At 45.1% G+C, this 27,628-nt stretch overlaps 1 protein-coding gene across 2 annotated transcripts in view; it reads left to right on the top strand.

Annotated features, from left to right (window-relative positions):
• Positions 1–3,649: 3,649 nt before the first annotated feature.
• Positions 3,650–27,628, top strand: part of PTCHD4 (patched domain containing 4) — a 94,016-nt gene continuing 70,037 nt past the window's right edge. Inside the window, exon 1 of one of the 2 annotated variants that reach the window (XM_069805657.1) lies at positions 3,650–4,569. In XM_069805657.1, the coding sequence (XP_069661758.1) occupies positions 4,144–4,569 (426 nt within the window). In that variant the 5' untranslated portion in view covers positions 3,650–4,143. Of the gene's footprint in view, positions 4,744–27,628 lie in introns of both variants that reach the window. The other variant, XM_069805656.1, reaches the window with a different exon arrangement.

Below are 27,628 nucleotides of genomic sequence, written 5' to 3'. Positions count from 1 at the left end.
TCCAGTGCCCTCATCCCCCCAGTACTAAGCACAGACCCCTCTGTCTCCCTCTTTCCACCCCTGCCCTCCCTGCCTGGCACCTGTGTAGTGCTGGCCCTGCAGTTTGAGGAAGTTCAGAACTTAAATAAGGGATTTTCTCTTAAAATCCACATGTCTAAAACTAAACTCTATATCACACTGGAGTTTTTCTTTCCTGTTCGAGGTAGAAAATCATATAAGTGTACGAACATGAACTGCTAGTTGGTCTGAAGTTTGTTTTATTTACCCTTATATACACAGCCTCTGTGGCTATTCTAAATTATTCCTCTGTTTTTTCACTGTTTAATGTCTTTTTGTACAATTAATTTTTATTATATCCACCCAGCTATTAAACCATAACAACTTAAAATCACTATGTCAATAGGACTGTTTGTAGCTTTACTTGCTTGTGAATCAATGTATGGCAATCTGGCTCCCGGGCACCCAACTCTACCTTCTTCAGTACCTAATCAGTGCACCTATGCCAACCCCTCGAGCCCGTTAATAATTCTTGTTTAAACTATCGACAAGTTTACTGTGTTTTAGTAACCCTCATTCTAGTAACCCTCCAAGCTGAACACGGTCTCCCAGTGCAGCCACATCAGAGTAACACAAAGGGGCTGTTCCTTCCCTGCTTTAGGATATCTCTGCAAGTACATTTGTGTTGCTTTGACTTTCTGCTATGTAATGTTTTTTCTGAAACCATGCCTACTTTGCTCTATGCTGTAATCCGGGTTTTTTTTGTGCCAAATCATTTGTTCCCAAAGTTGTCTCCTTCCGGGAGTAGGCAACCCCAATTATTTTCCCCAGACACAGTTGCATTTTTTCCAAGCTGAATCTTGTTTCTGAGTGTTTCAAATCTCTCTGTGATTTGTTATTTCTCTGGGCTCCAGACTCTGTGAACCATCATTCAGTTCCCCCCAGCTAACATCCCTGACATATCGGTTATTGCCCTTTAAAGAAGGTCTGTTGGATGACACCAATGCTGGTGCTGATGCCCTGCTTGTTTCTGAGATGTACTTCAAACTGACTTTTTAGATCCTCCGTGGATTTTGCCATTTGAGATGACCAGTGCAATGCATTGGTCACTTGATCATCCATGTTACCTGCTGGGGCTCTTATGCCAGATCCCACTTTCTTATTGTGTACTCCAAGAGACAGGCAATGTGTCCTTTGGCAGTATAGCTTTATTTTCTTGCTCGGGAAGGAAGAAGCGTGTTCTCAGGCGCACCTTTCATTTCACGTATTTCTTTGCCCATTCTGTGCATGGTCTGTGCTTCAGCAATGCTGTGCCTGAATGCTCCACTGCAGCATCCTGGCAGACAGAAGTTGTCCAAAACTGGGAGAAGCTGCATAAAACCCCATCCATTGCCATACCTTATTTAGGCACTAGAGGGACCTGCTTCTCCTAGGGAGGTCCAGATTGCTTGGGCTGTGTTCCTGAACTCTCCCTGTGGTCAACAGGAAGATCTGGCCAACCTCCTGAGCAAAGACCAGCTCTGTGGAGGGCTTAATGGGCAAGGCCATGGCAACCAAGAGCACTGATTGCAGCTTTCTCCCTGCCAGACTACGTACCAACTCCGTGTAAGTCACAGAAGCGATGAGTACCAAGGACCCAGAGCTTCTGCTTGTGCTGAAGCCCACAGGGCTAAGGTATGTCTGGCAGGAGCACCCATAGCTTAGATATAGCGACATACTCTGTCAAAGGTTATTATAAGCCTGCACGTATAGAAATGAGGAATCAGGTTCTGACTTCCCACTCAAGGTCTCACTTCTGTGTGTAAGTACAAAGGCTCAATAAAGCCTTTGCATTTAGACTTTATTCACTGGGAGCACTCAACCATTGGCATAAGTGCATCATAAAACAGACAAAGAGCTGTAATTTGTACCAATGGAGCTTAGCATTTCCTGGGGTTGTTGAGGCAGATTTCCATCACGGGCAATGCTTTAAGACGAGCAAAGAGGAGGCTGATAGGGTCTTTTCTACAGAATTTCCCACCTTCGACCTTTCCTTCTTGTTACCTGTAAGAACTCCAGCCCACATTTGCAAGGACCTCCAGACGAGTAGTATCTAGGCCACTAAATAAAACCAGCCTGTATTTGAAAGGTGTGATGCGCTTGCAGCACCCATTCAAATATCTAAAAATGAAGCCAGTTTTACCAAAGCAGTTGTGAATCTTAGCCCCTGATTCCAGACAGGTATGTTTCCAATCCAATGCTCCCAGCCTCTCTGTTGCATCCCTTGGAAGAATTTCACATTTTTGCACTTCTGCAGGACCTCAAGCTCCCAATCAGAATCGCTGTCTGGGACCTAACACAAGCCCTCCAAAGCCCTGAAAGATGGGCTCCTTCTTTGTATGTCCTCTTCATCCCCACAGAAGTGTGCATGTGGGTGTGTCAGCATGAAAGGGATTGCCGAATATGCCTTTTTTCTCCAAAACACTGATAATTACTTCAAGCTGAGCATAGCCAGCTGTTTGCCTAGTCCTGGATTGGGCAGAGTCTGCTAACTGACGGTCTCGAGCTCCCCAGTTTCCACTCTCCCTCCTTCTGTTTCAGGAAGGGTTTATTATGGAAGAACCTTGCTCTCTCAGGCTTTGCACAACGTCCTTGGTCCCATCCCCAAATAAATCAGTTTCTGTTTGACAAAACTAGCTAAAATACAGCAGGAATTTGGTGGAGGGGGAGACACGGAGCAGAGATCTGCATTTTTCGGGTTTTGTTTTCTGATTACATTTCTGCGATTTAGACTTAAGCGTTAAGTAGAAAGCTCCTGCAAAGCAAGCTTGCCTTTTCTCCTGCCTTGCCTGCAAGGGGCTCTCAGGTCTGCGAGGGCTGGATCTGCTGTCCCAAGCAGTCCTGGCTGAAGCTGCTGGAGGAGCAGAGCTCGCTGCCTGGAGAGTTGGTGGGCAGCTCTCCTACCACAAATGCATGCATTTCTCTGCTGCTCTCCTTTGGTCTGGGGAGCTGCAGAATTTTTTCTCCTCTTATGTAATGGTCTGCTGATGTCTTTGCTCGGAAAAACCTCTTTCTCAGCTGGAGGGTGTCAGGAGCCCCGTCCTACCTCTCTTGGGTCACTGCTCGGGGAGATGCTGGCTGGGGATTTTTTTTGGGGGGGGGGAGAAGGTACGGGGCTGTCGGGCAGCAGAAGGGAGCAGCTCACTGCCCCTTCCTCCCCTTGCCCCAGACCTCGTCCCGGAGTCACTCTCCCCACCCGTGGGAGTACGGGGCAGCTCTGCCTGGGTGACCTCGGGCTGCAAATGGGGGAAAAGAGAGAGGTGGCACTTTGGGCTGGGAGCTGTGGGTGGGTGGGTGGGTGGGTGTCCCAGGGACCACGGGGCGGCTGGGTGCGGCGTGGAAGGGGGGGGGGGGATGCAGCAGCCGTGGGACTGGGGGACGGAGAACGAAGCTCGGCTGCTTCTGCCGTGGGGAAAGCGGTTTTGCAAAGTCTCCGGGCAAAGCTCTCCCTCCTCCGGCAGCCGGAGGGGAGCAGGGGTGGCCGGGCAGGGCGAGGGGGGGGGCGGCGAGGGAGGGACACGGGGGGGGTCGGGGGACCTTAAAATGCAGCATCATCCTCCCACCCCCGGCAAATTCCCCAGGGGAGGGGAGGAGAAAAGCCAGCAGTGGTGCTTTGTAGAGGGGGGAACCGGGGAAAAAGGGGGGGGGGGGCGGAGAAGCGGTGCGCACCGCGGGGCTGCGCGGAGCGGCCGCGGGCGCGGAGCGGGCACTGCAGAGCCGGCAGAGCTCCCGGTGCGACGCCTGAGCCTCGCCGGTGAAAGGGGGGCAACCCGGGCGGGGAAAAAGGGGGGGGGGGGATGCTAGTTGGCTGGGGGGGAGGGAGGAGAGAGGGGAAAAAAAAAAAGAGGAAAAAAAAGAGAAAAAAAAGAGAAAAAAAGAGAAAAAAAAGAGGGAAAAAAAAAAAGGCAAGGACCCCCCCTCCCTCCCTCCTCTGCCCGGTCCCTTCCACCCGCGACACACACACACGCGCGCACACACACACACCCCCCATTGATCAATATTTGGCTGTCTTGCTGCAACTTGCTGCAGTCTTTTAAAGGAGTAGTAGAGAGAGAGGGAGCGAGAAAGGGGAACTGACAGGAAGGGGTAAGGAGCTACACATGTCACATGTGCTTTCTAAGACGGCCAGGAGCATCTGCAGGCTGGATCTGGTGGAGGATGCTGCGGCAGGTGATACACAGAGGGCTCCAGTCGTTTTTCTACAAGCTGGGCTTATTCGTGAGCAGGCATCCGGTGTTTTTCCTCACTGTGCCCGCAGTCCTGACCATCATCTTCGGCTTCAGCCTGCTCAACCGCTTCCAGCCTGACACTGACCTGGAGAGCCTGGTAGCCCCCAGCCACAGCCTGGCCAAGATCGAGAGGAGCTTAGCCAGCAGCCTTTTCTCCCTCGATCAATCCAAAAGCCAGCTGTATTCGGACTTGCACACCCCGGGGAGGTATGGCAGGGTGATTCTCCTCTCCAAACCCGGAGGCAATATTTTGCATCAGGCTGATGTGATCCTGCAGATCCACCGAGCCGTGCTGGAAATGAAGGTGAACTACAAAGGCTATAATTATACTTTTTCCCATCTGTGTGTGTTGAGAAATCAGGATAAGAAATGCGTGCTGGATGATATTATTTCAGTGCTAGAGGATCTGAGGCAGGCTGCCCTCTCCAATAAGACAACAGCCAGGGTGCAAGTGAGCTATCCCAACACTAAATTAAAGGTATGCTCTTACTGCATGCTTTTGCCAATTAAAGAGGCAGCACTTCATTTCTTGTCCTAAGCAGCAAAGAGAAATATAATCATATCTATCTCTCTCTATCTAAATGTGTGTGAGCTGGGCTTTCCTCGCGAAGCAGCTGAAACCGGTGCCTTGCTATTGTTCTGTACGAGGAGGGAGGGTGGGGGGACCGTACGCTAACCAGGAGAAGCAGGGACTGGAGAACAGCCTCGGGACCAGGAGACCTTGCATTGCCTTGAAGGGTTAATACTTCGGGGAAAAGGGGCAGGAGGTCGGGGGGGGGGTGTGTGAGAGTGTGTGTGGGGGGTCACTATCACCTTCCCCCCCCCCACTGCCATGGTGGGATAATTTATCTTTAATATGGCCAGAAAAGGCTTTCCTCAAATGCACAGTGAGCTCCTCTATCTCCCTGCCCCTGCGAGTGCCGTAGGAGCAGCAGGAGGTTTGGGCCAGAAGCGATTTCAGGTGTCCTGCCTTCTTTTTCTTTACCTGCATGCAAAGAAGGGGATGGGAGGTGGAATTTTTTTTCTCTCGGTGTGAAAATAATTAACTCTGCCGCTGATGGATGGGCTGGAGTTTTGGGACGGATCCCATCAGCTAGAGGCTTCCAGCAAAGGCGAAACAAGGTAAAAGGTGAAAGAAGTTTCAGTCCTTCCAATTAAAAGAATAAACAGTTCGGCACAAATGATCTCAGGAATATTTCCCTGGCACACAAGCACCCACCTGCTTTCCCTTTCATCTGGAGCAATCCAGTTCACCAGGACTAACCTGCCGTGAGCAAATAAGGTGCAAAGTTTGCAGGTGGCTGCCGAAAGAAGTTTCTGTGAATTACTGTGTATCTGCATGCTCCCCCAGACATTGCGCCAGAGGCAGGATTTATCTAACAGAGTGTAACAAACTCCCTAGCACACTAGTTACTCATGGCTCAGGTCATAGGGAAGAGGATACGGTCCTTCTTGTAAACCAGAGAGGCTCTTGGGGTTACCTGTCCCCCTTTTTTCAAAGAGCTCCTCAGGGATGAGGGGGGTAGTGCTCTTATGAGCACCGGCCAGATCCTGAAGTTATCATTTGTTTCTTACTGTTCATTTACCAGGAAAAAAGTAAAGCTAGTCCCTGCCCCAAAAACTGAAGCAGAGACATAGATTGATTTTATTGGTCTTTTTGCTTCAGTAAAAGGGCCGGGTGGGACAGCTGGGATTTGGTCCCGTCGCTCTGGATGTCACAGTAATTGCTTTGTGCAGAGTTGTGGCTGTTTTGAGTTGAGAGTGTGGAAACAAAAAGGTGTCCTTGCTGCTGCTGGAAAGTCCTGAGTGCAAGGAGTGCTCAGAAACACAAATTGTTCTGGACTAAATATCCCTGAACAAATTTTATCTTTCAGTTTGCTGGGAAGACAATCCTGCTATTGCAGAATTAAAGTGCTTTCCTTCCATTTGGTTTATTTTTAAAGTCAAGATTAAGTTAGTTCTGTGGAGAACACTGATAATCTAGACTAACATCATTATAAACCAGCTTTATACAGAAATAGTCATTCTACTCCCACAATCCAGATTAATTTTCTTGTGTAGAGAAACCCTAACTGAGCTTGGCAAAACTAGGATGGGGTCACTTACAATGTAGTTTTTTACTAGGACAGTGCCTACATCTCCTCCTTTTTTTAAAGATAAAAGCAAAGGAAAAAATAATGTGGTCTGGATTCGTGATTTATTGGAATAAAAGTGATCAGTAGATAATTCACACAGAGAAAGGTTTTCCCAAAGCGTTGATGTCTGACTCTGAGCACTGCCAAATACCAGCCCGGCACCTCCAGTCCCCCAAGTAGCTGTTGTGTATCATCTTCTAGATGAAGGAATAAATGCCCTTAAGCATCTAGGTTTAAAGTTGGACAGAGCAGGCAGCCTTCTACCCACTTCTCCGTGAAGGGAGGTAAAGCCACCAAAATCTGTGACTGCACCTTCGAGAAAAGCTAACAATTACAACCCATTTCTGCAGACAGGCAGAGTCCCTGGTGTTACTAAGACAGAGAAACACACTTTGCCACAATTTTTCTTTTTCTGGTATGATAAGGACTCTGTTGTGGGACCGTGGTCAGCCCCGAACCCGGACTGCCCTTCAGCTGTGGTGTATCCTCAGAGACTCACCTCCTCCCGTCTCTTCTGGGAATAAATTACTACTTTGTATAGATTAATTCACTAGGTCATCTCTGTCATCTCTGTTGTCCCGTCTACCAAGGGTTAGGAAGCTGTGGGCAAATGTCTCTTGCTCTCCTTCAAGCCACGGCCAAAATCTTGGTTTAGTCCAGGCTCTGAGGCTATTTACTGACCTCCTTCTCTCTGCACCTCTGAGCAAAGGCTGTAGAAACGCAGGACTGTGCTGCTTGTTTTGGGATCTCTAGATGTGTTTAACCAGAAACATCTCAGATGCTGCACCCACTAGGGGAGATCAGCCTCTGGATGTTCAGCAATGGGAAACAACCCCTATGGCTGTAGCTATGAGGTTTTTGATTTCTTTTTACTTGAGTCGTGACATGAAGGAGTGGTTGTGACTAGACCTCATGGGAATGTAAACGAGAGGGCCAAATCTGCCTGCCTTATTCAGTATGGACCAGTGTTCACCACACTCACCAGTCCATGTCCTTGGGAGCTTTCTCAGCTAAACTTCCCTGCACCATAAGGACCCGCCAGGATCTTCTAGGTTGCCTCAGTTTCTCAAAGGACATGCTGCTTGGTTAATACTGGTAGATTTTGCTCTGTCTTGTTCTTTGAGTAATGGCCACAGATTGAATAAAATTCTTCTAAGAACAATACAGTAGGTTTACAAACTGTGAAGGTGTCCCAGATGTGTCTAGTGTGCAGCTGACATGGGTCAAGTGTCAGCCTGTACTGGTTTGGAAACCACAATGACAACGTTGAGCTGTTCCAACCCCTCTCCTGCTCCATCTGGGAGCTGCAAAATCATCTTGTAGTTTTTTTCCCTCAAGCCTTGTGAGCACCACTCACTTTGTCCCTCTTCTCGTCTCCTGCTGGAGGCCAAATTGGTCTGATTCTCTCAGGTGAGGCTGGCTGAAGGCTGGCTGTGGGTGAGCTCTTGCCAGGTCTTTCACGGGAGCTTTGTGGGAGCCGTACGAGCAGGTTTCAGCAAACTGCTCCGGTTTTGAAACAGCTGCTACTGGGCTGCAAAATCTAATGAAACTGCTTGGCTTTTCCTAAGAAAATCTGGCTGTGAAGGGTAATGATTGTTTAATCGTTACTTGCTGTAGTGTTGGAAGAGCTTATAGGCTTGAATACATCTATCTTCACTGCCCCTCTAAGCTGGGAAGTCTTGGTCTCTCCACTCGCCAGATAAAGAGCAGAGAGATGGCACTTACATCCAGAGTGCAGACTGCAGTGTGGTTTCAAATGCCTGAGATGGGATTAAAATCCACTCTGGCAACACAGGGCTCATTGTAGGCTAGTTTACTCTTCTGAAAGGCCAGGTGAATCAGGCTGTAGGAAAACGCCTGCTCCCATTGCTTGGGGACACTGTCTAGCCTGTTCACCGTTATTGCTACGCTACGCTGCAGTCTGCAGCCCAGCCAGAAGAGTGACTTGCCCAAGGTCATGCAGATAGACCGTGGCGGAGCAGGAAAACAAAGCTGCATGTATAAAGTCTTGATGAAGACTTGTCAGATACGTCCTGGAGCAAGATTTCTCATGCTTTCCCCAGCCCGGGACGAAACAACAACGTTCCTGTGCTTGGGGTCTGGATTGTGCCCTAGCCACATGGACTGGACAAGTCTACACTGAGCACTGACCATCAGTCATTAAATTGTTAAATCACAAGTTTTGACAAATCCCGGCATAATTTTTGTCAATTAAGACTTCCAGGACAGTGCTTGGACATGACTTGGGAGGTAACATGGGAAAGGGTCCGTTCCTTGTTAGTGTATTTACTCCGTTCTGGGGATAACCATGTGTATCTGCTTGGATATGTTGTACCCCTGCCCCCAGGGCCAGAGTATGGTCTGAGGCACATTATATTTATTGGTATAGACAGAATTATTGATCACCTGGGGATTACTTCTTGTATACTACCAGATATGAGGAAGGAGATTGTGTTTTGACCCTGATTTGCCAATAATCCTAGCAAATTTGCTGTCCTTATCAGGAAAAAAGAAAAAACAAAAATCACTACAAAGAATGAAAATTATTTCTGAACACAGTCCTTACCCAGAGGAAAAAAAAAGGCATGAAAGCATTTTTTCAGGTATTTCATCTTTACTGTTTCTTTTCATGTTTATTTGCTAGTTTGTCTGAGAAAAGATAATAACTTAGAACTTATCTCTCTCTGAGATCAGAATGAATATGACAACTGCTGGTTAAAAGCAGCCTTTGTAAGCAGATTGGGTTTTGTAATACCACCTCCAATTAATTAAGTATCAGCCATTTATGAACACTAGGCTAAACAGCAGCCAATAAAGCAGACATCTCCATTACCACATTTGTGATAAACACATCAACTGGATATTGAATCCTTTATTGTTTAAGTAGAAAAGTTACTTGCATTCACGTAGCATCTTGAAACCTGTAACTGCAGATTTGCAGCTGCCCAGATTCTCAATTTTTCTTACACTAACAGCTGGACTTTTAAATGACTCTTGCTCCATTTATGTTCATGGAGTCTTTCCCACTGCTCTAAGATTAACCCCTCCTTAGATGACCCCTAGGCACCGGCCACCTCCATGGGACAGAGAGGATATAAAACCAGAGCCCACTTACATCGGAGTAGGCTTATGTGTATCGATAATATCCACAAACTGATTATTCCTCCAATAAAGTTGGTCCAAGTATAAGTTTACTCTGACTCCTAGGACCATATGCTTCCTTGGAGGCAGTGTGGTTCTGTACCCATTTGTGATACCACCCGTCCCAATCCAAGCCTACGGCTCAGGATCCTGTGAAGTGCTCTGTGGCTGGGAAAAGCTGCTAAGTCAAAGCAAAGTAACGAAACATGAACAGGGAGAAGATCAGGAGAGGAAGGCTGGAGGCTGCAGATAGTTTTCATCTCAGCTTCTTGGATCAAGACAGGATTGGGCAGGCTGAGCTCAGAGTAGCTACTCAGTAGCATGAAAGCAAGTGGAAAATGTCTGAAGGCAAGTTGCCTCTTCTGGCTCACAGGTTAGGAAACTTATTTGGAGGAAAAAAAAAAAAAAAGAGCCCCTTGCTTTTCCAGCTGTGTTTCCGTACTGTCCGGCAGGACTAGGAAGGGCTCCTCACCCTCCTCGCCTGGAGGGACCGGTGGAGCTGGTGTCTGTGCCGTGTCAGCTGTGCTCTTGCTGGGAGATGTCCCTGCAGCTATCAGCTCCTGAGGACATGATCAGACAGCCTGCCTGCTCCGTGTGGGCAAGAAATGAAGTGTTTCCTTGCATGTTTTAGGAAAATTCTCCACTCCTTCCTCCACTTAGTGCATTAGGAAAGGTCTCCTTCTTAGCTCTGATAGACCAAGTGTTAAGACAACCCGCTTGCCTAAAAAGCAGGACAAACTGAGCCCTGACTGCACCAGGGACACGAAACCAGGTTACCCTGTACGAGGACAAGCTATCCCAACATAAACAAACAGCAGAAAGACAGCAGAAACCTATCAAAGTAAGGATGGGGTTTAGGGTTCTCTTTTTGCATTGCCATTCTTCAGTTATGAACTTAACTTTCCGTACCAGTCCCTGGGGTAAATTCCACCTTCACCCCACCAGGGCTGTAGACAGCAGGTTCCTTGGGTGTGGGGCTCACTCATTCCCAGCTAGCAGCTGAGAGCAGTGACCATGTGGAAGACAGCAAAGAAAATATTCTCTGTTGACCTCTCAGACGACCTTGTCCAGCTGCTTCCTGCCTTTCCCTCCCAGCTAGTCCACTTTTTAGTTCTGTCAGCACGTGCTGGGGCACATGGCCTTTTATGCAGTGCCAGGCCTTCTGGAGACCTTGCCATGATGTGAATAATAATAAAGAAGCAATTGGAAGGTTGTCTGGGTAGAGAGAAAAGGAAGGTGCAATTGCAAGCACCTTCAGTCAGTAACGACTGCTCATGGCTGCGGATCTGGGATAGATGTCAACCACTTGCCAAAGGTAGAAAGTCCAGTAGCACTTTGCCATCTTCCTACAATAGCTACTCTGCTGTGGACAGGAAAAAAAGGTTATTATTTCCTTTACTAAATATTCAGTTAATGCTTGGCAGTGTTTCTATGCTGACATAACATCTTCTAATCTCAGCCATCCCTATGCCTTTCCAAAATGTCTTTGGAGCCCCTTACTGTAGGGACTGTGTGAGCTGTTGGAGGGGTCTGAACTTCTCCCTCTGGATTTACAGCAGATGGGTATTCTTGCTATCTGTAATAAGAATTAAAACAAATTCAGATACTGCCATGCTAGCAAGGTGAGAGAATACAATTGACAAGCCTTAGTAAAGAAGATGTGGGATCTTCCCAGCCAGAGAAAGATGCTTTTGAGGAGAGGAGAGGAGAGGAGAGGAGAGGAGAGGAGAGGAGAGGAGAGGAGAGGAGGTCCTTAAACTAACATTAACTTATTAAATATATGTTCTGTGGGAGAAGTGGGAGGAACTTTGCAAGGTGAAAATTAGATTAATAAATCTGTTGAGAAAAATTCTTAAATTATTTAATGACCTTTATGTATATGTAGGTATGTATATTACATACAGGTCTGTCTTAGTCAGTAAACAATGATGTAGATAAGGTTGTGCTAGACATTTTGAAAATAATAATCTAAGAACAAAACCTTTCCAGCCATTAAGAGATAAAAGACCCCTATGCAGAGCTCTGCACAGTTGTTATTACAGAAATCATGGTGAAAAAACCTGCTGACTGTTTTTCCAAGAGGAGTGAATTGATTTATTAAAATAAAGATCTTGCATTTCTACAGAAAAATTTTAATTTATGCAGACCCCACATCCATTGCACGCTTCTAGTGCAAACAGTGAGACATGCTGTGCATGGCTGGGACTTGAGCTGAAAAGCAGCTTTAAATATAGATGAAACGAAGTCTTCAACAACATAGGAAAGCAGGTTCTCTGTGTGATGGAAAAGAGAGGGGAAGACAACGGGAGGCAGAAAGGGCAAGCTGTAGTCTTTTGTACCTCTGTTGCTTACTATATTAGTCCTGTTCTCTGTTTTCCTACCTACCAAGGCGCAAGATGCTGATGTGGAGAATAGATAGCAATGGAACTTCTTGGTAGTGGGGCTGTGAAGCATCCTACAAAGAGGGAGATCAGTGACAGAGCTCCTGAGCATTGCAGAGATGATCACATGCAGTGGCACATGTCATTGTCCTAGCCCTGGATTCACTGTGTGTGAATTACCCTCACTTTTACGCTGGTCAGGCCATTTAGGAGCAGGAGCTTTGGGTGAAGTGCTTGGAGATCTTTGATGACGCTAGCAAGTGTGATCTGGTGGCAGTGGGACGATTTCCAGCTGAAAAGAATTACCGTGGAACCAGCTCAAGGGCAAACTGGAAACAATTTGCTGGTGGGCAGCTCTGGTATGGCACTAAAATTTTGCTGAAGCTTTTTTTTCTCCTTAACCCCGCTCACACGTTGGTGGGTAATTCCTGCACGATGCCAGTTCTGCATGCCCAGCAGCAGCTCTGTGAGATGTCGGACAGCCCTCCCACAGCTCTGAGTCGGCCGGATCAGCTTTTCTCCCTGGTTTTGTGTTTTGGCACCAAACATACCCTCCTCCAGTCCCCTTTCACTAGCAAACTGGTACCACGGCCAGGGAGCTGCTGGGGGGATCGCAGGTTGTGAGACCAGCATGTCACTACCTGGCTAATATTGCAGAAAGGTTTTGGTCTGATAATGGGCTATAACTAAGATGGAAAAAGTCAGTCAGCACCACAGGTGTATAATGTTTCCTGAGTACATATGATGGCAAATGTTTCGGCGTCTCCCAGAATAATTATTCTTTGAAAATTTGCAATTGCACAAGCCCTAAAGCCCGCTTGTCTGCTCTGAGGGCATCTGAGAAGGCAAAGGGCAGTCCTGCCTGCCTGTCCCTTGCTGTTGAAGGTAATGCACATTGCAAAGACTTTAAGTTTAATGCAGCCCACCTACCTAGAGTATGCAAATCGAGATTAAAGGTCAAGCTCCTAATGGGCCAGTCTGCCATAATTAGTTTTCTTGTGCAGTCGGTGGGAAACCCTGGAAATTCCATTGAATACCTCCACAGGGAAGCCCAAACACCTAATGTGTATCCTTTTGCAATATATAGGGAACATAAACATCACCTATAGGACCGGTTCAGTGGGCACCCAAATCTTGTGCCCCAGTTAGGTACCTAAGCAAGACAGAAAAGTTGCCCTTGTGTAAGACAGGGTCTTGCTTTTCTTACACCTTGCATAACTGTTTCCACCAGGGTTACACAAGTGTTGTCAGTCTGACAGGGAGGTGTTATTCTTACCACTCACATGGTCTGGTTTTGCACATGTGTCAACAGCTTCGTAAAGGGTGCTACGATTCAGAAGTGGTCATGGAGCATTTTGCTGCTTCTGTCCTAAATCATGTTTTACCTGTGCTAAATCATGCATTCCTTGTGCTAAATCACACGTTACCTGTGCTGCATATAGGGCCTGCCCATAAAATTTCAGCTGATTTTTTTTCTATCAGAAGTTACAGTAGTCTTGAAATCAAAAGCATCTGTGAAACAATGTCTACCTTGCCCTTAATTATGTCTTGGAGGTAAAGAAGAGAAGGGCACATTCCCATAGTTTCATTTTGACATGCTCCCAAACAAAACACTTCCATTTTTTTGTGTTGAAATGGTTCTTTCAAAGTATTCTTTCAAAATTCTTTCCAAAATATTTTGCTCTCACATTATACTTTAGATTAGAAAATAAAGGAGAAAAAAAAATATGGTACTTTAAAAGGAAATATTTTCCCATGTTCAGACTTTGGGGAAGGAGAAGTCGCTCTGGTTTGAAAATCGCAGAGAAACGAAGTGACCCCACCAGCGCTGCCTGGCAGGATCCCTGCATGGCTGAGGACACAGCCCACTCCCTGTGGACATGAGTGTATCCCCTAAGAGGGTGCTCTGGCTCTTGTTAATGCCATTTTTCTCTGGAGACCAAGGCACTGTATTGATGGGCCGACTGATCCTCACTTCCAGTTTTCCGAGCAGGTTTAGTTTGTAAAACAGTTTGCAAAACAGTTTGCAAAACAGTTTGCAGTTCATTAAGAAGAAAGATGCTGTTAGCAGTACTTCATTATGCAATGCAATCTCTTGTTTGATGGGACCTGTGACTTAACCATAAATCACCCTTTTCCTAACCATTTTCCAGGATGGTTTCTTAGAGTAGATTTTGATTCATTAACAAAATACATTAACAAATTCAGTGCTGAGCAGATGCAACGTGGAAATATTCATGTGCATTTTTCTCCTTAAAATCCACACTTCAGTTTGCTCATGTTCTTAACTCCTGTCCAACTGAGTGAAGATTTATATACAGATAAGTCCAAAACATCTTCCAAAAGATATTACACCACATAAACTTTTGGATCCAGATGACAAACCTGCTTCTCTTCAGGATTGGCTGGAAGGTGTGGTAATAAATGCTCTACCAGTGGTGTTTCTTTCTTAACTAACATTAATGTTCCTGTCCAGAAGGGATTTTTCCATCTGCACATAAAAAACACTGACCACCCAGTTGATGCACAACAGATTTATCATTATAAATTGCATAGAAAGTTGGGACACCAGCAAAGAAACATGAACATTTCTGAATATTTACAAATGTCTCTCCAATTCTTTTTTTCCCCAGGCTTCAAGATTAGCACAAGTATTAGGCTTTAGGTATATAGCCCAAAATAAATTTCACAAGCTTGACAAGCTTAAAAGCTCCCCTGCTTTCATAAAGTATTTGATGTTTTGTTTTTGAGAAGAAATTATTTTTAAAGAAAAAGTATTTTGTTCTCCTAAAAGAATAAAGCTAGTATGCTTACAATGTTTACCAGCTTCTTGCATCTAGTGTAAGATTTTGGAGGTGGGAGAAAGAAGAGGACATCCTTGAAGGGCAATTTGTGTTACATAAATGCCAAATACTGTCATTGCATATGTTCAGTGGTCTTTTCATGAGAATATTTACCTCAAAAGGAAGGTTAAAACAGGTCATTTGTCACTACTTAACAGATCTGAACAAAGCTCCTTTAGGAATGAGTCTGATACTTTTCTTGTGGAAAACCCAATTACTCTTAGAAGTAGCAAAAATGACAAGGAAAAATAAAGCAGAACAGGACATTTTTCCACTTACTTTGGAGCAGCTTAATAAAAGGTAACCAGGATAGAGAATAGCCCAGAATGAAACTCAAAGAAATTCAAGTGCACCCCTAAACCATTTGAACTGGGTCTCTGAGCTGAACTACAGCCTCTTCGATGAGGATACAGTGGACAGAAAGGACAACATTTCAGATGCTGTTTTCTGAAGGAGCAGTTTGGGCTGTGGGATGGTGATTTTGGTGCAGAACCATGTATTCAAGAATTCATATTCTGCTGCAACTCAGATCCTTCTCTCCCTTACATTGATTTTCCCATCATAAAGGAGTGCTGTGGTGCCGCTGGAGAAATTCACAGAGCTGTTGGAGTTTTATGAGCAATCTCATGCCTCTTCCGTGTAACATCAAGAGGTCAAAGATGTAAAAAGTTTATAAGGTCAGTCTAGCCCATTCCCCGGCCTGTGCAGGATTATGGGGAAATCCTAATAGAAAAATTAATTCAAATTGGCTTGGATGGGAAATCAGTCATGTGGGTTGGAAACTGGCTGAAAGATTGTAAACGAAGAAGAATCATGATAAATGATAATGTAACAAGTTTATGGAAGGTATCTTGCAGGGTATCTGGAGAATTTGTGTTAGGCCTGGTCTCATCTAACATCTCTATTAATTATCGGGAAGTGGAATTGAATTGCACAGGAATGAAATTCACAGATAATATTAAACAAGGACATGTCAACAGCAGCTGAGTCAGAGAATTTACACAGACAGAACCAGAGCAGTTAGAAACCCGAACAGAAAATAAAACAATTTTCTGGAGAGTTTTGGTTGCATTCTGGTCCCCAAAGGGCAATCTAGGGTTCTCCCTTGGAACGGATTCCTGTTAGCTGAGTTTTGCAAACTTCGAATTGAAGATGCAGTGCTTAAATGATATGACCAAGGGCAAAGACAAAGTTGATGTTAAAGTTGGGATTTTACAACCCCCACAGAAAGGGCACTTAGTTTTACTTCTGACTCTGACTCTGCTTTGCAAGTATGGACATTTCACTACTCGGTGTTGTCCTTCATCCTTCACCTTCTTGCAGATCAAGTTCTGCAGGACAAAGACAGCTCCGTATGTTGAGTTTGAATGGTGCTTTGGAGGCTGTAGATGATCTGTTAAATGATCAGTAAAGCCTTGATAGACTGTTGCTTTGCCTTAGTTCTTTTGCTATCTTTCTAGAATGAAATCGGTCTTCTTCCGGAGTTTTGTGCCTACTGTGCGGATTTGGGATAGGCCAGCCTCGAATTTTTTTTGCCATGTTGTGCATCATCTGATTGTTTCTCAGCACTTCAAATTCAAATATTTTCATAGCCCTAATGTCACAAATTGGCTCCATTTTGTCCCTGTTGAATTTTGTCATTCATTAATTATATTCTGGTTGTGCCAGGGAAAAATTCTCGTAGCAGACAGTCTTAAAACTGAGTTGAACAGCATAGTTACAAAATATTCAGCAGGATCATTTCTACTGGTTTCCATCCAGCGTGAGTGTGATTGCAGACCAAGTCTCTAGGAACAGGTTGGTGACGTTTGTGAAATGGATTGTGGAATCAGGCCACTTCTACTCCTCTTCTTGACAAACGTCCACAACGTCAGGGCATTTGCTGCAGCAGATGGTCCCTGGTCTGGTCTGCAGAGTTAGGCTGTGACCCTGCCCTGCCACTGAGGGTCCATGGTGTAGCAGTTTGTGGAAGCTCATACAGAGAGTCACGATCGGAATGTTCATCCCAAAGACGGGATATATTTCTTCTAATTTCAGCCCTTTTATGTTCAGCATCTAATCTAAACTGGGCCCAGTGTGCAATCAGAGGAGAGAAGGGTGAACCTCCAGAAGCAATGCATTTAACTTTTTCTAAACAACTACATTAGGAGGGGATGAACTCACCCTTCAGAGGCATCATGGACCAGAGAAAGAGTGTTCATATTATGCATTTACCCTTCATATGGTTAAAATTAGGTGAGCTGAATCCCACCATACATTTATTTGAAACCACACAAACAAAAAAGTTCCATGAAAGTTCCATAAGCGTGGGAATATGCTAAATTTGAGGATCTTTATAGAAAAGACTTATGTCAGGTGAAGCGTTTCCGAATGACCTAGGGAATAATCTGCATTTGTACCGAAATGAGAAAAAACTTCCCAGAATAATTTAATGGGGAAAATCAAGGCTTCCTCTCAAGTCCGTTGCAGCTTTGTCTCACACCAAATCTCTGACAGGGTTTTGAAACACTCTTTTTGGGAATTATTATTAGACAGTTGCAAAAGAACTAAAATACATTAATCTGAATAAGGAATTAACTTCCACTGAAGGAACCAGAATTAAATGCCATCCTCCTGCAAAATAGATTGCTAGATATTGGCATTTTATTGCAGCAGGGAGACTGAGATTTTGCAGAGTACGCAGAAGACAAATGCTGAGGTTCTGTCATGTGGAAGTGCTTTACCATCTGATTACTCTGGCTTATTTTATCAGAATTTTTCCCTAAATATTTATTTGTTTGAAATCCAAAAGTGGCTAGATACCACAAGGTCCCACCATCTGCAGCACTTTTTTTTTAAATTAAAAGTCCAATCCTTCCTGTTCTGCCAGAATCAAAACCTTTCCAAATAGATTATACTAATGTAAATTGAAAAATCACTTTGCACTCCAAGGGACTTTGAAAAGCCTTTTTTTTTTAAACACATGTTATATTAAAGTAACTGTAAAATGTATTTTTGGGGGAAAAAAAGTTTTGATGTCTTGCAGGGAAACATCTCAGATAAGTTGAAAAGGTGGTTGTTGCAGTTATTATTATTATTATTATTATTATTAATTACAATGAATATACTACATTTCTTCAGAAGTGCTTATACACAGTAACTAAATACTCATCTTACTTGGTATGTTGAACTCATTCTTAACAATAGCACTACATTAACATACAAATCTAGGTACACATATACCCTAACTTAAAGCATGTAATGAAGGTACTTAAAATAGAGTTTGGGACATTGTAGGCATTAGGAGAACTACAAATCCTAAGAATGAGATTCAGTCCATTTAAGATCAAGCTTGCCTTCTGGAGATGCCCCGTTTTTCTCTTCTCCTTGGGCAGGCAGCCTGGTAGTCCTGGCATTTCTAACCTGGCAGGTTTGGGTAGGCAGCTTGACTCAGGATGGCAGAGCCCAAATTCTGACTTTTCATGTTTTGAGTCTTGTTCTGGCTGAAGAGGCACATCCAAATCAGAAACTCTGCTTGAAGTTAATAGCTACTGCGTACTCGCACGAAAGGACAAATACTCAGCTGTGAAATACAGCCACCTTGAGGATGAAGCTATTCAGGTGTTGCATAGCTGACACCACCACCGGACTATGGGGTTTGAGCACAGGAATTAAAGAAATCCTCTGCCAGCTGGCAGCAAGGAAGGAATTAAATCTTTCTTTCTTTTTTTTTTTTTTTCTTTTTCCTTCCCGTTGAGTTTGCATAAACCTGGATTATTTCTCCAATCCATTTTACTACATGCCACATGAACTGCTGCTCCCGAGCTTGGCAGGGAGGAGGTGCAGGCTCAGAAAGGGGAGGGAAAGGACTTCTCCTTTGCCGGCATCACCAGTTCATGCTGTGAAATACAGCGACTAAAGAAACTCCAGCATCCGATGGGAAGATCTTTGGAGCATGGGCAGATTCTCCAGTTGTGCGTTTGCGTGGCACCTAGCACAGCGGGGTCCTGGGCCATTCCAGAACCTCACTGGTGACCAGGGATTATGGTCTGGACCAAGACCTCAGCATCTGCTGTACCTTGTGTGGGTCCTCCCGGGCGTCCGCAGCACAAGGGCTGCATCAAGATGAATTGCTCCCAGCACGTGGAGCTTGATCGGCAGCAGTTGGTAGCAGGTCCCGCAATCTCTAGATGAAGGTTTTGGGCTGATGCAAAATTTTCAGGTTGTCGCACACTGTTGTTTAACACTTGTTTCTCATTGCAAATGTGCTCTGTGCTGTCTGAGACAGCACGAGACACCCTCTCTCACAGAGTATGGTGAAAAAAATAAAGAGAAGCTGGCCCTCGTAATGTCAGCAAACTTCCAGTGGGAGAGCTCTCCAGTGATGGGAGGCAATGAGAAGACCAAAGTGGAGATAATGACATGAGCTTTACTTTTTTTGACTGGAATAAGAATTAAAGAAAACATGTTAGAGAATCACACATGACAGCATCTTAATCTCTATGAGCTACTAAGAACATAAGATTTTATCATGAAGGGCACACGTTACAAGGTGATCTTGAGACAGATATTACAAATATAAAATCTACCTGCTGATGTTCATAAGTGGGGGTGAAAAATCTCTTTGAACATACTGAATTCAAAAGTACCTTGGGTGGGAGTCAGCTATCTCATATGCAGCTCCAGAACCCCAGCTTCAGTTATATTTTAATGCATAAATACAGGCCTACTTAAATGCTTCATTCCCACTCCCCCTTTCCAGATTCTGGTCCAACATTATGAAAAAAAAAAGGAAAAACATCTGAAATTAGACATTTTTTTGGCTCTCTCCAGCTAACAAATGTCCAAACTCATTAAAAACCAGTGCGTGCTGGAGGGAAGGGAAGGATGCTTCAGGGTAGAGAAATTGCTTCACAATGCCAAATTTGAGATTAAAAAAAAAAAAGAGAGAGAAAACTGGTTAATTATCTCTTAAAAAGGAGGAATTTTCAGCTGGAAGTGTTAAGTGTCCTTAACTGTATCTGCTTTGCGCAGTGCTTTGTTATATCTTATTGAGCACTGCGTGAGTGGAAGCTCCTGATAGGACTTGGGTAAGAGCAGAGCAGCACCTTGCTTTCGAAGGCTGGGCTTAGTTAAGCCTGCAAACTGCTTAGCTGGAAGTTAACCTCAAAACCACGCTAGCCCCAAAATCTTGCCACATCACACTTGGCTTTGTCTGATTCTCAGTTATTTCTTTTCTTCTTGCCTTTGATAAAACATTATCACAGTGTTTCAGTACTTTGGCTGCTGGTCCCCAGAGAAAACATGAAGAGCAGAGACAAGAGAAAATTAAAGAGATGTTTGCCAACATAAAACATAATTTAAAAAGAAAAAAGCACCCTTTTCTGTGTCATTATTGAAACTTCAGATTGTAAGAGCTTAAATGATTCCCGTGGATCTGCTTTACTCTTCACTTTTTATTCTCTGCTGTTTATTTTTTAATATTTCCTTTAGATGGAGTAATAAAACCAGGCAAATCCAATTCCTTTTGCTTCCTGGCAGGTTTTCTTCCTATTTCTTGTGTGTATTGGACTTCAAGCGGTGTAGGAAAAACAATTAGAAAAGGTACACAGTGGGGTGCATGCAAAGCAAGAGGACCTACAAACCTAGCAGTGAAAACATGTGACCCCTTTTTAGGATCTTTTAGGGACTATTGTTGGATCCCATTCTTATCCCCCCAAAACCCTTCAGCTTGGGCATATGAAGTGCGTGGTGAAATTTTGCAAACATTTTTGTGCCTTCTTGCTTTTGTTGATAAGGAAAGATGACAAGAAAGGAGGTTTTCTTGATTTTTAGTGTTTTCTGCTGTCTTTTTTTTTTTTTTACTTTAGTGATCGGGTTCTTGTTTAGCCTATAATTCCATAGACTTCAAGAAAGCTTTAAGATTAGACCTTCACAAGAGACAGAAAGTATTCTGGTGGAATATTGTGCTGTTTTGTCCCATTTGGAGGAAGCAATGACCCCCTTCAGATAACAAAACTCTCCTGGATTTCACTGAGGCACAAGATATCTTTAGTTCATTAATCTCGCTCACTTTTTGTTGCCAATTTCATTCAAATCCCTGCATTTGGGAGAAGGATTTCTTGGTTAAAAAATAAACAGTTGCATTATTTCTCCCCCTTCCCAGCAGCTCATTTCACTTTTCTGTTTGTTGAAGAGCTGGAAAATCCACAATAACTATGAGACTCCCAAAGGTGTCTTCCAGCCATGTTATGGAAGACACTGTCATGGTGTGTTGTGCTTTAGAAATGCACAGAGACTGAAAATTGGGCTAGACGGACCACTGGCCTGCACTGAAAATGCATTTCTTGTCTTTCTATGCTCTTTGTAATTTTCTTCCTTTCCTTTGAACATTTTTTAACATTGAGTTTGAGCTATGGATGAAATCAGAATTAATATGGAGAATTCACTAATATAAAGTACTCGTGCTACAGATTCTTAGAGTCTGACAAATACAAGAGATGGTAAATGTGTTCTTCATACACGTGCCTGCATACATGAGTGTAAGTGTTTAACTGTATATATCCAAATATTAGTGTTTTGTGCATCTCCCTTGAGGACTGCTCTCTCCTTAGTGATTCATTCCTACGTTTTTCCTTGGCACAAACAAAATCCTTTGGGATGAACAGTAGCTGTGCACAAGACCACGGAGAGAGGCACAGCATTTTTTTAATTGGAGCTGGGTATTCTTCACGACTTAACACCTGGCAAAGGCCTAGATGTTGTCCCAGTTTGCACAGGTGGAGGGCCACAACTGTACCATGCAATGCAGGAGCTTGGATTTCCCCTCCTAAAGCCATGTGGCACCTCCTTGCAAAAGTCTGTCATAAAGCAGGATTTGAATATATGAAAAACATGAATGCTGTCCTGCTTGGTGGTGTGAAGCATGGAGGTCCTGGGGTAGAAAAACATTTTCTGAGGAAATTCCCGCACCTCGGTGCGAAGCTCTGGTTAGCTAAATCAGCTCATCATGATCTGGAGCTTGCCTGCAAACAGTGCAGGCTCCGTTCAAAAATCTCCAGTAATCAGGACGTGGTCCCGTGCAGGGTGAGAGGAAACCACTGACCCAAACCCCAAGTCCCTGCTCCTTTCCAGACCAGAGACAGAGATGGAGTTCCTCATACAACCCTCTCCCTCTTCCCCCACTGCTCACCCTTTGCGTGTCGACCTGTTACTGGCCACTGGGGAGACCCTCCGAGCTGGGGACGGGCTTTGAAACCTCCCACGCTGTGTGGGTCCCTGCGCACAGGTCTAAGGCAGCACAGGGCTTGTGAACCAGACGTCCTGGAGCACGTAGACATCAGCAGGAAGAAAAAAAACATATGTGCTACCTATACTTGAAATTTCCTCTTTTCTGTTGAGGGGGACGTCAGTTTAGGGTAGCTAAACCCAGCCCCGCGTTATTGCCGCTCCGCTCGGTGCTATCGTGTAGTGTAGCCCGGGGTCCTGCGGGAAAGTGGGAAGGAGGGAGGCTGGAGGTGGATGGGAAGGCAGGGAGCGCCGAAGCAGGGACTGCAGAGCAGGGCTGTGCTCGCCTGCTGCCACCGGCACGGTGGCACAGGGCACGGGAGACGCAGCTCTGCTGTTTGCAGGAGGGTGTCAAAGCTGCTTCGCTCCCGCCTGCCTTCTCCTGCCCTCTTCCCAGGTGGTCCGGGTGCAATGAGAACTGCTGCTTTTGTTACCCCTCACCCTGTATTTTCCCTCTCCTGGCTTCCTTTTTCATACCTCCACACTCTTTAGGGCACCCAGCTCCGTAGTCCCACTTTTATTTCACAACCACTACCAACTCTGCTTCTTTTGCATCACTGACAACTTTCTTGCTACACAAATCCCCCCACAAAGCATACAACCCACTTGGTTTGTCTGTCCACTGCCACCCCTCGGACAAGAACCCATTCGTGGATGGGCAGGGAAAATTCGGTGCTGGTGTGCAGTGATGCTTTTTGCAGTCATCCTTCATCCTGGGGGATTTAGGGGCCGCAGTGCCAGGATGCAACCTGACTTTTTGCTCCGTGACACCAGGGAAGCTCCACTGGCAGGAACAGGCTGTGAAAAGCAGAGGGGCTGAGCCCAAGGTGACTGCCTGGAGGGCTTTTGATCCTGGACAGGACAGAGCAGAAAATCAAAGGACAATATAAAGCAGGGAGGGAGCTGTGGCTCTGTGCTTGCTGGAAACAAGAGGACAGCGGTATTTTAAGATCTGACCTGGTAGATTTACACACCCAGGCTTAACAATAACTTGAGAGGTCCTGCTGACATGAATCTCCTGTAGAAAGAGAACTGGTGTCACCAACACCAAGTTGTGCTGAGCCACCCCCTTGCAGGGCTTCCTATCCTGCCATCTCACCAGTCCCTAGGCCACTGGGCACCCAAAGCCATCCGCACCCTTCACAAATGGATCCGTCTCACAGGTCTGGGGTGCAGCCACCGATTCACCTGCCGCTGCCTGAACTGTCAGTGCCAAAGCACTGTGTAATAATTACACTGTGTGTAATCACAGCCAACATGGGTATTACCTTAGCAGCTTCAAGGACACCACTATGTCCTTGATTGCATGGGCTCAGTTTAGGAAAACCAGGGCCAAAGTTGGGCTGGGAGTGAACTGGGCAGTAAATCCATCCCTTTTTTTCCCAAAAGAACTGGAATGGGACCTGAGCTGGACCAAACAGGAGTCTGACCTTGGGAGTGAAGGAGTTACTTGAATGATGAAGAACTTGACAGTAGGACAAAGAATACAGGAGGCTTAAGAAGAATGTAAAAGTGAAATACAGTCTAGGAGGGAAGGTTTGGTGTCAAATGGAGCCAGTCTGGGAGTGAGAGGGCTTATCTTGTATTTTTATTCCTGAGGGATGTGCAGGGGAAGCCGTAGGTGGAGGAGAAAGCCTTTTCTGCTTTCCCTCTGGCCTTTCCCTCTCTTGACAGCTGAAAACCTGACAGGGTGATACAGAAGGAACAAAGTGGGGAGGACCGCTCAGAAATACAGCACGTCCAGCACCAGAAGCTCCTCCACAGAGAAGAGTTCTCTAATAGCAATCACACTTTGCTATTGCACCCTTATGAATTCCTCCATAATTTGATTTACTTGGAAGGAATAGATCTGTGTTAAGAATACTTCTCTTATTCCCTGTTATTGATCCTAGAGTATATAAGTGTCTTGAAATATTTTTCTCCTGCTCTAGTCTCTTCAAATTATCTGATCTAAAACGTGAAACCCAAACCAGTAAGGGTCTGGGCTTTAGCATGAGCCCAGACTCATCAGAAAGAGGTGCCAGATGGTTCTGGTTGCCTTCTCAGTGTTCTGGGTACACACCTCCTGCACTTAAAAAATCACAGTAGTAATCCTTGATTTCCCCGGGAGGTGGCTCAAGGTCTGTATGTTTGCTGACCTGCAGGACATGCCTGTGAAGGGGCCCGTGTGAGCCAGGAATGACAAGGCAGGTCAGCTAGTTTTGTGTTTGCAGCTGTCACTGAAGGTGGGTTAATATCTCCTAGCTTTTTAGCCTGATAAAAGCTAGGATCAAGTCTTAAGTAATCTTGTGCCTCTGCTGTAAATGGAGACAGACAGGCAGCTGCAGAAGGCAAGTCTGGTTTTGACCTGTACCCTAGGATGGGGTGGATCATCCTTTGGATGTGCCTGACTCTTCCCAGTGACTACAAAACAAATTTGCTTGACTAGCTGGTGAGCTGAACCTCATCATCGTCAGATAGCTGGAAATAACCAAGTTGCTCTTTATTGCAGCAGAGACCTAGAGCACTACTTCCTGGACAGCTTCTCATGGCCGCTTTCATACATTTTATTTTTGCTGAGTGAACAGACCACACGGCCATTGCTGTGTCCCTGTTCCCAGCCAGCCGAGGTGCAGTTTTCCCTCAAATGCGTTGCCCTCGGGGCTCGCTTGTCCCGGACTCTCTCTCCATTGGTGAGAATAGCTGCACAGGGACAAGTACAACAAGCAGCCTGATGGGTGTGCGAGAGCACCCACGCAGCTCTGAGGGCAGGAAAACTGCTAGGCTGGTGCCGGTCAAAGCAGGGAGCAGAAGGCAACCTGCCCAGGGCTGGTGACCACACGGAAACCTGGGGATGGGACTTGGGGCTGCAGCAGCTGCACTGACATTATTAAGGAAACAAAAAAGGTCCCAGGTAATTTAGTAGTAAGGGAGAATCGCTAGTATCTCTCTGGGCTGCACGCAGAGAGGATCTGTGCCTCCGTTAACACCAGCAAAAGATATTTAGCTCAGTAGGAGCAGCTGGTTTTGTTTAACCTGAGAGGTCCTGCGCTCAGCTCTGGAGCAAGCCAAACATCCCCATGCCATTTACACATCTTTTTAGGATATTAAAGGTCCAAGCATCCTTTACAGAGAAGTTTCTAGCCTGAAATATGGTAGGGGTTTATTCTGCATCCATCCATTCACCATTAGTGATTTTTACTGCTGAACGGACAAGGAGTTTGGATTTTCAACAATGTGCAAGACCAGGTCTGCATATACACAGGCGGCAAAGTCCATCATGCTGGGGGAAAAGGAGGATGATGCTGTCCACGTCTAGCAACTGTCAGTCCTCTGAGAGTCCTTAGTTCTCATCCTCCTCCCTTTTACAATCTGAATTTACCAAATGGCTTTGGGCCATCTAGAAAAAGAGAAGGGAGTACACAAAAAAAACAATTTACTCGTATCCATCAAAGCAAAGATTTTTGCTTGGCTCCTGTTTAAGATCACATATTACATGCCCCAGCAAGTGATCTGTGTTTCATGCCATTTTTAAAGATCTGGAGAGAATTAGCTGCAATCCGAATGGACGATGGCCCTTTTTGTCCTTTGGGAGAACAGACACTGTGAAGTTTTTGTTAGACATTAAAAAAAAAAGAGAGAAAGGCACATAGAATTTGGGACTGGGATACCTGGGAATCTGAAATTCAGGCTCCAGCCATGCTAGTGACCTTGCTAAAGACAGTTATCATCTTGTGTTGTAGATCCTCTGGAGATACACGGGTATAAAATGGTGTACAATCAATAAGAATTATTATTACTCTATTTTTTGAGTTTGCTTTTCTGTATATAAGATTAGAGAGTAGCAACATATGTAGGTAAAATGTGTAAGAGAGCTGTAGTCTGAAACATGCAACTGTTGTTATGAAATTAAAAATAGCATCATGTAGGCATATACCAGGAAGGACTTGCTGACAACAGAAAGTGCTTTTTTTCATTGAGGAACTAGGTGGAATGAGGGATCTTGTTCAAAACCTGCCTGGTCTTCAGGCCTCATTTATACAAGCACTGTGGCCTCATTTTCTTTCCCAGAACTTAGGCTTAGCCCAGGAGCTTAGCCGTTCATGTCTCCTTCTTTCACCAGCGTGGTCCTGGAGGACAACAGAGAACTTGGGATGGTGAATAACTCCTCTGAAGTGCCAGTGAGACACCAAGAGGTAGTTAGGTCCCTGGCTTGGAGGCCTCTGGGAAATGCTGAAGGTCACGTTGGCAGCACTGGGTCTTCATTTTCCAACACTTCAGTCTCCATCTGTAAAATGGGATGAGAGATGATGCTGTTCCCCATTTTCTTCTGTCTTCCTTGCTGAGATTGTAACCATTGCAATGACAGCCCTGCCTAGCACAACAGGACCTTTATCTCTCTTAGAGCATTTGGCAAAGACAGCATATGAGCTGTATTAGAAAAGGGTCCCGTTTTCCCAAATGCCATGGTGGCAGGTTCGTGTTTGCATGCTATAAAAGCAGCAAATGAAAACCCCTTGCATAGATAGGAAGCAATCTGCCTTTGGAAGGAAAGGGACGGACAAAATGACCTCAAAGCAATTCAGCATCTGTGATTTCCTGGATTCCATCTGAAAGCTCACTCTCTATTTTGCTGACATATGAGCTGGGTGCCCTATTGTACATCAGTGTAACAAATAGCTGTTATCTTCTGTTTCGTGGAAGATACAGCAGAACATGATTTATTTGTGCCTGCTCTGTTGCTTCTTTTGAAATGTTGCTGTCGTTCAGTGCACCTTTCGCAGCGGAAGGCAGATGGTCATCGCAAAGTTTCCCGTAACCTTGCCGTGCGTGCTGCATAGTGAATCAATGAAACCTGAATTACAGTCCATTGTCTGAGTTTGGAGCTGTGCTGCTAAAGTATCCTGCAGTGGCTGAAAACATTTGAATGTCAACACTGCATATATACTGAGGAAATATGACATTTCTCCCTAAAATTTCAAAGCAGTGCCAAAGGGGATTTTTAACTGTGAAGTTGTGTCTGATGTGAGCAGGGACTGCATTGCTCAAACCTTAATTACCAGCTTGGAAATGTACCTTTTGTGGGTGTGTGAGTGTTAGGTGTGACCCCTCTTTAGAAAAAAAAAATAGAAATAATGAATCAAAACAGGATTCTAACATAAAATGCCAGAGAAGAGGATTTTTTGGAGTCCAAACAGGACCAGCTGCCCCTCTGTGCTAGCTGTCTCTGCTTATTTGACATTTGCAATGAGGCTTCAGGTGATTTGAGAAACTGGCATTAGACTGCAAATCACCTCTTATGTCAGCTCGTGCCAGGATACCTCGCCAGAAGCCGTTATTTCTGTGGGAAATAACAACTGGGAATAGGGAAAAAATGAACTTCTGAAAAGCACTTTGTCACATTCCCTGGGCTGTGGCAGGCAAATGCTGAAAACAGTGTGAGCTCCTGCCATGAAAGCAGGCATAGGCAAAAATTCCTCAGTGGGAGGATTACCTCCTTTACGTACCAGAGACAGGACAAGGTGAGTATATAAAATATTTTCAACACTGTCTCTCAATTTCTGATATTTATTTGCTCTATGAGCAGACATGCCGGAAGACATCTATGTTTCATAAAG

This window comes from Haliaeetus albicilla, chromosome 18 (genome assembly GCF_947461875.1).
Source record: "Haliaeetus albicilla chromosome 18, bHalAlb1.1, whole genome shotgun sequence".
Lineage (NCBI taxonomy): Eukaryota > Metazoa > Chordata > Aves > Accipitriformes > Accipitridae > Haliaeetus > Haliaeetus albicilla.
Note: the sequence above shows the minus strand (reverse complement) of the source record. Positions and strands in the feature narration are given on the sequence as shown.